Source organism: Cynoglossus semilaevis, chromosome 18, assembly GCF_000523025.1.
Source record: "Cynoglossus semilaevis isolate Cse_v1.0 chromosome 18, Cse_v1.0, whole genome shotgun sequence".
In the NCBI taxonomy this organism is placed as follows: domain Eukaryota; kingdom Metazoa; phylum Chordata; class Actinopteri; order Pleuronectiformes; family Cynoglossidae; genus Cynoglossus; species Cynoglossus semilaevis.
The window spans coordinates 10,712,257-10,720,915 of record NC_024324.1 but is presented as its reverse complement, the minus strand read 5'-3'; the positions used below and the strand labels follow the sequence as shown (position 1 = coordinate 10,720,915).

The window sequence follows — 8,659 nt, the reverse complement described above, 5'->3', positions numbered from 1 at the left end:
CCCCCCCTCCAAGCCCCTCCATGCATCGAGATGTTCTGGCAGCAAATATTTTCAATAGAGGGATTGATGAAAACATGTGATGGGTTTGTTGGTAGCTACCACGCTGTGAAATGCATTCCAGATTATCAACAGAGTGTTGTTGAAGTTGTCCTCTGCTCTGACTGGGTCGTACTGGATGTGTTTCTATAGGTTGATGTGGTCAGCTGACTCAGGTGTGCTTCACTGAACACCTTTAATTACCTCTAATTGTATCATTTGTTACCATGTGGCAGAGTGACAATCAGAGTTGATTTAAAAAGTAATAAATAACTAGGTAATAATTAAAACTCTATTAAATATGACTATTAATCATGATGAATCCTAATCAGGATTCATCAATTTTTTTTAGATTTTTATATTATCTCTATTTTATTCTCTCCAAACCCCTTACCCCACCGACCAATAGACATAGAGCGAGGGGTAGAGAGAAAGAGAAATAAATAATCGTCCTGATTAATCATGATTAATCTACATCAGGTCATAGTGACAGTATCACCCCAGAGCAGACAGACAGACAGACAGACAGACAGACTGGTGCTGCGCTGACCCTGGTACAGAGGATTGTTTCAGTGTAAAGCAGGTCCATGTCAGACTGGGACCACATGTGTTTTTATATTGAAGTTTATTGTTCAGTCGCTCTAACACTGATATATTTACGTGGCTCCGTCGGCGTCTCCAGGGTTGAAGCCCCTCCGTCTGCTTCTATCCTCTGGACGGCCTCTCTGCTCTGTCTCTTTCTATCTCTCAGCCTCTCTCCTCATGTTCTCCTCATGCTCGGCTCCTGCAGATGTTGCCTGTTTAAAAAAATTTCCTGCCAGACCTCAGCTGGGCTATAGCAACACATGATGTCATCTAGACCCTCCTCCCTCCCCCTCCCACCGCCTCACTCACGTGCGACCGAAATCCACTCCAGAACCGTCTCTGGCTGCCTGCCTGTGTGTGTGTGTGTGTGTGTGTGTGTGTTTCATTTGCTTCATTGTCTTGTTCTGTTCATTGTCCTTTAATTTCTTTCTTTTTTGTATTTCTTTTTTTGTTCATTTATTTTTCTAATTCCTCCCTTTATTTCTTTCCTTTTTTCACTTCTCTCTCCTTTCTTCCTCTCCTTGTTTATTCTTTATTTTAAGTATTTGAATATTTTCCCACATTTTTTCTTATTTTCTTTTCTCTTTTTGTCTTCTTGTAATTCATTCTGTTTTTTTTTTCTATTTTCAGCCTATCGTCCTTTCTTTCTCTCTGTCATCTTCAGCCATCCTTCCATCCCACTCTTTTCTCTCACACTCTTCCATCACCTGCTGATTCTATCAATACCTTTCCCTTCACTCTCTTATTTTTACAGCACAGCAATATAAAAAAAAAAATTAAAGACTGCGTTCCATGCTGCCAAACTGGCAGTCGGTTGGTGCACTGAGCCCTCTAGTGGTACAGAATAGTCACAACAGGTTGTCTTGTATATTCAGCGCTTTGTCAGCAAACTGTGAGTGGATAAATATAGCGGTGGTTCGGACAAACGCTGCTCCAGTTCTGATCTACTTCAGGTGCCTTGACAAAACAAAGTCTTTGAGCTCCTTTATTGTCATAATTGGTGAATCAAACCAGAAAATGTGTCTGTTTCTCAGGTGGTGTCCAGTTGTTGAATAGCAAATAAATCAAATTTTACTTTTAGTGGTCATTGATGTGAGAGGTAGTTGTGTGTGATTGACTGACCAGGGCCATATTTCACCCTCCACCCATCTTATAATGGTCCGCTCTTTGTGTCAGCTCCACCACCACCTGAGACAAACACAATAAGGTGCATTTGTGTGCATGGCATTCTGTGCACACCCACTCACATGGGTTCCCATGTCTCACATACACACACACACTCGATGAGTGTGTGTGTGTGTTTGTGTGTGTGTGAGACATGGGAACCCTTCAAAGGCAAACATGTCAGTTTGCTGCCTGTCACCTGCCTCCTGTGGCGCGGCTGACTGTGATTGATAACTCCGTTTCTCCCATCATCCCTCATTTCGCATGTTTACAGATTTTCCTGATTGATGCCTGTGTGTGAGACAAATTAATGATGCAGATTTCCAACCAGGGCTCGGCGGCAGCTCATTTATATGTCTGACTATCACTGCTTCTCCCTGCATGACTTAGACGTTTGGAAAAAGAAAATAATCTCCCAACAAACGCCTGACCTCTAGCGGAGGCCGCTCAAGTATTGGCAAAAAGAATCCAGTCTGAAACTTTACAAAAAAAAACCCAACTTTTGACTCGACTGGACTTTTTCTCACACAAGACAAGAAATCAAAAGAGAACCACAGAGGGAGAGATACGGGGGAGAGAGGAGGAATCTTGGCAGCACAGGAAGTAAACAGATGTGAAGGAGCAGGGAAGAATTATGCTGTTAGAAAAAACAAGGAGATGGGAATAAATTAATTTAAATTGGAAGGCCACGTATGCAGGCCTACTCAATAGGGGGAGCTGTAGGCACAGTTATAAGGTCAACTGGTTGAGTTTCTCCTGGAACAAGCTATGAAATAATCCAATATAATGTCTACTGTTAAGAAGCAAAGCTAGCAGTTAAAGCTAACAGGGTAGCTAGTTAAATAAAGATATGAAAGGCTGTTCCATGTGCGTGGTCGAGGGTTTTATTCCACATCAGCGGCCCCCACCTCCTACCTCATACTGTCCAGCCATCTGCTAACAGAAAACGCAGAGCCAACCTTTACTCCTGCTTTTCCTCCTACACCTCCTTATCTGGCATCTTCCGTCTCTGCTGTTGTTTTCATCATGTTTTTTTTTAATCTGCATTGTGATTTGTTCAGAGACGTGTTGTGCGCGTTGACACTCAGCGATGCAGGCGGTTGATTTGTGTTTTCCTAATGAATGGTGAAGGTTTCCACAAATAGCGTCGTCCAAATGTTTGACTGCAGATCTGGCATTTGACCGTTAAACCTCCTCCTCCTCCTCCTCTCAGAGCGTGGGTGTGCTGCTGCCCTTTGTATGTTGTTATACATTTGTAGCGTGTAATTATGTTTGTGTGTGGGTATATGTGATTACAGATTACATTTGCAACAGTAATATATTTATCCTTTCATGTTTTTATTGGTATTTGAGTGAGTGGATCACTACTTTACTCTTTACTGCCCTGAGTTTCTTTTAGTGAATTCATACGAATTAATTTAGCAACAAAGAAGTTGAGTTTATGATCAGATAAACACCAGCTGAAATGCAAACCCAAACCATCACAGTGGCTCACAATAATCAACCGGAACAAGAATAACCAATGGAGGACAGAGGACAGAGGACAGTCTGAGATGACTGTTTGGAACTCCAGGACATATTAACACAGTTAAAACTGTGTTTTCAAGCTACACGTGTATCTCACTCTTTCTGACTGTGATTCTAAGGGTTATATTTTTGGGTCTAATTCCTCCTGTCTTTGTCTCCTTCTCTCCCAGGTCTCCAAAGTGAATGGGTTGACACGGGCAGGCTCAGCACAAGGTGTGGGTGCTGCCAAAAAGGGCCGCGACTTCCGGCTGCCATCCAAAACTGTGAAGAAGTACACAGCCACCGTGTCCAAGGGCCACGTCACTTACACCAAAGCCAAACAGAGAGAACTGGGCAAGAAAACCAAACTCAGCAACAGCAACAAACACAACAGCGCCGCCTCGGCACCGACGTCAGCGAATAATCACAATCAGCACAGCCAGTCAGCAGCCAGCAACGGACTGGTCAACTCAGGAAAAGCAGTGGCGTCAGCCCACCACAGCAATGCAAAAACCCGCAAACAGGTGCTACTATCCAACGGGCTACACAACGTGGCTGCCGGTGCACGCCTCAACGGGAGGCTAAACGGGCAGCGGCACAGCAGCCTGGCAAAGGAGGTGGGACAGAAGCAATGCCAGGGTGAGTGTCCAGGTAGAGAGGGGCTGCGAAACTCTAAGAGGCGTCTGGAGGTTGTGCTCAGCTCGGTGGGGATCGGTGTTGTTGAGCAGAAAGCCAAAAGTACTGGCACTGAGGCCAAGAAGGCCAAGATTCAGCCCACTCCTCTGGAGACTCGCAGCAGCAGCAACAAGAAAGTTGTCAATCAAGAGAAAATTCCCACGCAGGTCACCTCCATACCCACTACTCCAGTTTCTAATGGACATAAATCAGAATCACCTCCCTCTCCAACTGTCACCCCACCTCCTACTCCCCCTCCTCAACAAACTCCACCTCCTTCTACACCAGCAGCCAAAATGGAGCTGGTGAACCAGCGACCCAAGCGGGCATCGGCCGGCAAGCTGATGTTGATACGACAAGCACAACAGCAGCAGAGCAGGTCTCGGAACTCTTCCTCCTCCTCTCCGTCGGTGGGCCAGAATCACCTGCAGAACTCCAATCGTGCCAGCACTACCTCAGACCCCCAGCAGACCTCCTCCACCACCGCAGCCTCTCTGCTTACGTCAAATAACAGCCCCGGACAGCTCAAACCGGCGCCGCCGCGGTCCGCAGAGCGAGACAAGGAGTGGGAGCGTGAGAAAGAGTTGACACGCCAGAAAGAACGTGAACAGGGGAAGGAATGGGAGCGCCAGAGGAGCAGGCCAGAGGGATGGGTTGCTCTCGGTGACGTCCCAGTCTTCCGACCGGCACCGCGGGAGTTCCTGGACCCTCTGATTTACTTGGATGCCGTGAGGGAACAGGCCGAGGTCGCCGGCATGTGCCGCGTCGTCCCTCCATCAGACTGGCGGCCTGAGTGCAAGCTGAGCGAGGAGATGCGTTTTGTTACGCAGGTGCAGAGAGTCCATATGCTGGGTCGGCGCTGGGGTCCAAACGTACAGCGGTTAGCCTGCATCCGCAAACACCTCAAATCTCAGGGCATTACCATGGAGGAGCCACCCGTCATTGGTGAGTACATCAAAAAGACACAAACACTTCACTTCACCAAGAAACACTGTGAACGACCAAAGGAAGGGGTTTTAAATTTATTTATTTATTGGTTAAAAAATGTCAACAGTTTTTTTTCCAAAGCTCTGAAACTGATCAGCTTTTTGGATCCATAAGGGTTAACCTATTCTCAACAGCCCCCCCCCCCCATCATGTCTGTGTCTGCGTCTGTGTGGTTCTACAGCTGAGCACTGTGGCTGTTGGCCAGACAGAGCTGGCAGACAGAGAGTCACTGTGGAGCGGCCTCCTGCAGCCGGGAGGCCTGGCCTCCAAATGACTCCCTCTCCTGTGCCCAGCAGATCAGATGTGCATTAAGAGTCATTTGTATCTGTGTGTGGCCAGCTATAGTTCAGATCATTTTGAGAGTCGATTGCTCAACAGGCCATTACAAATGAAACAGATTGGGCTGGAGGTAATGGCATGATTAGCTTCAGCAGCAGAATCCCAGGATAAGTGGGAGACTTGATTTGATTTATGTCCTTCGTCTAAGATGAGAGGAAGTGGACCAACCTCTGTGTCTGAACCTGTTTCCTGTCTCCCTGCGTCTCACAGGGGGCTGTGAAGTGGACCTGTCACGATTTTTCCAGCTCATCAACGACATGGGCGGCATGCAGCAGGTGATGGACCTGAAAAAGTGGACCAAGTTGGCCGACCTTCTGTGCATCCCTAAGTCGGCACAGGACCGTCTGGCCAAGCTGCAGGAGGCGTACCTCCAATACATTCTCTCCTACGACTCGCTCGGCGCCGAGGAGCGTCTGCGTCTGCAGACTGAGGTCATTCAGGAGAAAAAGGACCTGGAGTCCCGCCGGGGGCCGCTGGAGGGTCTTTTGGACTCTTCGGCACCCGGTGCTCTGCTCTTGCCGCGCTACGAGCCCAAAAACGGGCTGGCTGGTGGGATTGTGGGAGGGCCGGCGGGGCAACAACGTACCAACGGAGTGTATCACCATCTGAAGGAGCTGGAGGCTCAGGTGAAAGCGGGTCGACGCCGGCTCTTCACTCAGGAAAAACAAGGCAAAGAGGACAGGCATCATGACGAGGAGCAGGAGCAGGAGCAGGAGCAGGAGGAGGACAGGAGCTTTGTCATCGACCAGCACAAATGTATTTATAAGGTGAGGACCAGTTCTGTTTGTCTGCTAACATCTAAACTTTTAAATGAGGCTGCACCATCAGCAGGAGCACGATGGAGCTACAGACGGTGGACAGGTTACTGATCAGGAAACACTTTGATTGGTGGTTGGTTAGCTGCTGGTTAGCTGCTGTTGTCAGTCACTGTGTGGTTGGAGGATGTGCCCAATGTTAACTTTTGCACAGTTGAATACAAGGCCTACATTATAATGGTCTGAGAGTAGTATCCGTACACTGTAACGTGTACTGATACTACTCTCAGTACTAGAGCCAACATATTCTCCTCACACTTCATATGGAGGTTGGAACGCGACCCCTTGTGATGTCTTCTTTCCTCTCGGTTCCTCGATCCCACTGCATGACTCAGTCCTGACCACAGACATCACTGACACTGACACTGCAGGAGGCTCCTGTCAGTGATGTGACAGTTGAATGACTGTCACCAGGCTGCCAGAACATGTCTGCCTGAACGTGACCTGTCACTCTCCTGTGTCATGGAGGGAGGAGGGTCGTCTTTCATCTGATGTGTCCAGAGAACAAAGTGCACGTTGAGGGGATAATTACCTCTGATGAGAGCCGCTCCTCCTCACTGACCGGCTCCTCCAGGCTGACAAAGACTCTACTGTACTACACAGTTTTACTGCAGTATTTTCTTTTCTTTCACTACTCTGCAGCTTTTGTCACCAAAGTAGAGAAGGTGACGTGATGATTGGTCAGTGGGAGGATGAGGAGTTCACAGGCTGCTCCTTCAGCAGGGATTAACCTGGAGCAACAGACAGGTTTACAGGCTCCTTCAGATCTCCTCCACAGCAGGAGAGTCCAGAAGGAGTGGACAGCTGACTGAGAGAGAGAGCACCTGTATGTTCACCTATGTACATGTCCACATGGAGCGGTCCATGAGAGAGAGAGAGAGAGAGAAAAGTCCTGAGAAGTCTTAGGAGGTTAACTGTTGTTTTGGTCTGATTCTCCTGAAACTGATGTTGTTTTATGTCTTTTTTTCTCTCCAGGGTAAATCCGTGTCTTTGACTAATTTCTTCAGGATAGCCCGTAATACCATGACCATGTGCTTTAACAAGGAACCAGGGGCTGCTGAGGTGGAGGTGAGAACCTCCTCCACATGATGACGTCACGAATCAGTGACACAGAATCACAGCTAAACTGAGCAATGTTTTTGTCCCTGTAGCAAGAGTACTGGAGGATCGTGGAGCAGAGAGACAGCCACGTGGCAGTGCATTGTGGGAAGGTGGACACCAGCACACACGGCAGTGGTTTCCCCACAGGAAAGTCAGAGCCATTTTCAAAGTAAGGACAACTCTGACCTTTCAACCAGTACTTCTCACACATATGAGTGGATATTCTCAGTCACCCAGGTCATCCTACAGTGGTTTGTACAGATACATGTTATCAGGTTCTTAATAGTATTTATATTTGTGTGGGTGGGGGGGGAAGGGGAGGGGTACTGTGACAGAAATTAATTAAGAAATTGAGAACCACTGCTTTAAACCAAGGTCTGTTGTAGTATTCTCAGCTTCTGTGATAATACATCAAAGACTTTGTATCTCTCCTCCTCAGACACGGCTGGAACCTCACTGTCCTCCCCAATAACTCTGGATCCATCCTGAGGCATCTGGGTGCTGTGCCTGGTAAGAACCTCCTCTAGGTGTAAACATCTAACAATTAGGCCAAAATATATGTCTGCATCACCTCTGCTCCTGCTCTGCTGCGTCTCCTCAGGGGTGACCATTCCCTGGCTCAACATTGGCATGGTCTTTTCTACCTCATGCTGGTCTCGAGACCAAAATCGCCTTCCATATATTGATTATTTACACACTGGTGCTGATTGCATTTGGTGAGTAGAGGACGTCCAGACAGTGCACTCTAACCCTGACTCCAGCAGAGAGTTTCACTGTGTTTGACTCCTCCTACCACCTTCTCCTCCTCCTCCTCCTCCTCCTCTAGGTATTCTGTTTCTGCTGAGAACGAGGCTAAGTTGGACAAGGTGGTTCATACTCTGCTTCAGGCCAACGGCACTCCAGGATTGGAAATGTTGGAGAAAAACATCATGGTGAGACAGAAACTTTTATTATTTCTTAGCTGCACAGATGGGTAGCACCGCCGCTCGTCCTTCTTCACCTCCTACTACACCTCCTCTACTTTTCCTCCCCCTCCTACTCTCCCCTTTCACCTCCCCCCGCCCCCCCCCCCTCCCCCCCTTGTCCAAAGGAGGGGCGGGGGGAGTAGTAAGTTAGAGTAAATAGTAAGAGTTCCTCTCCTGAAGGGGGCGATGAAAACACCTTCTGTTTCACCTCCCTCTCGAAGGTGAGAGTGGGGGTCTCCCTTTGGGGGAGTAAAAGGAGGTGAAAACACCTGTTTTACCTCCCCCTGTTCCAAGGAGGAGCATGGGGAGTTACTTCCCTAGAAGGAGGAAACAGGAGTCTTCCCTTGGGGAGGGGAGACTCCTCTCTTCTTCTGTCTGAGCTAGGGACAGAACAATAACCATTGACAATAATATTAACAAAGTCCCCTTCTTTATTCTGACTTAGGTGTTTACTGAGCCTTTCACCTCCCCCTGCTCCCCCTGTTC

General features: G+C 48.0%; 1 protein-coding gene across 6 annotated transcripts in view; it reads left to right on the top strand.

Moving 5' to 3' along the window:
• Positions 1 to 8,659, top strand: part of jarid2b (jumonji and AT-rich interaction domain containing 2b) — a 229,749-nt gene that overhangs the window by 210,897 nt on the left and 10,193 nt on the right. For all 6 annotated transcript variants that reach the window (XM_017041062.2, XM_025065065.1, XM_017041065.2 and 3 more), the window contains 7 exons: positions 3,483 to 4,911; positions 5,503 to 6,059; positions 7,083 to 7,175; positions 7,259 to 7,377; positions 7,648 to 7,718; positions 7,810 to 7,924; positions 8,035 to 8,140. In XM_017041062.2, the coding sequence (XP_016896551.1) occupies positions 3,483 to 4,911; positions 5,503 to 6,059; positions 7,083 to 7,175; positions 7,259 to 7,377; positions 7,648 to 7,718; positions 7,810 to 7,924; positions 8,035 to 8,140 (2,490 nt within the window). The remainder of the gene's footprint in view (positions 1 to 3,482; positions 4,912 to 5,502; positions 6,060 to 7,082; positions 7,176 to 7,258; positions 7,378 to 7,647; positions 7,719 to 7,809; positions 7,925 to 8,034; positions 8,141 to 8,659) is intronic.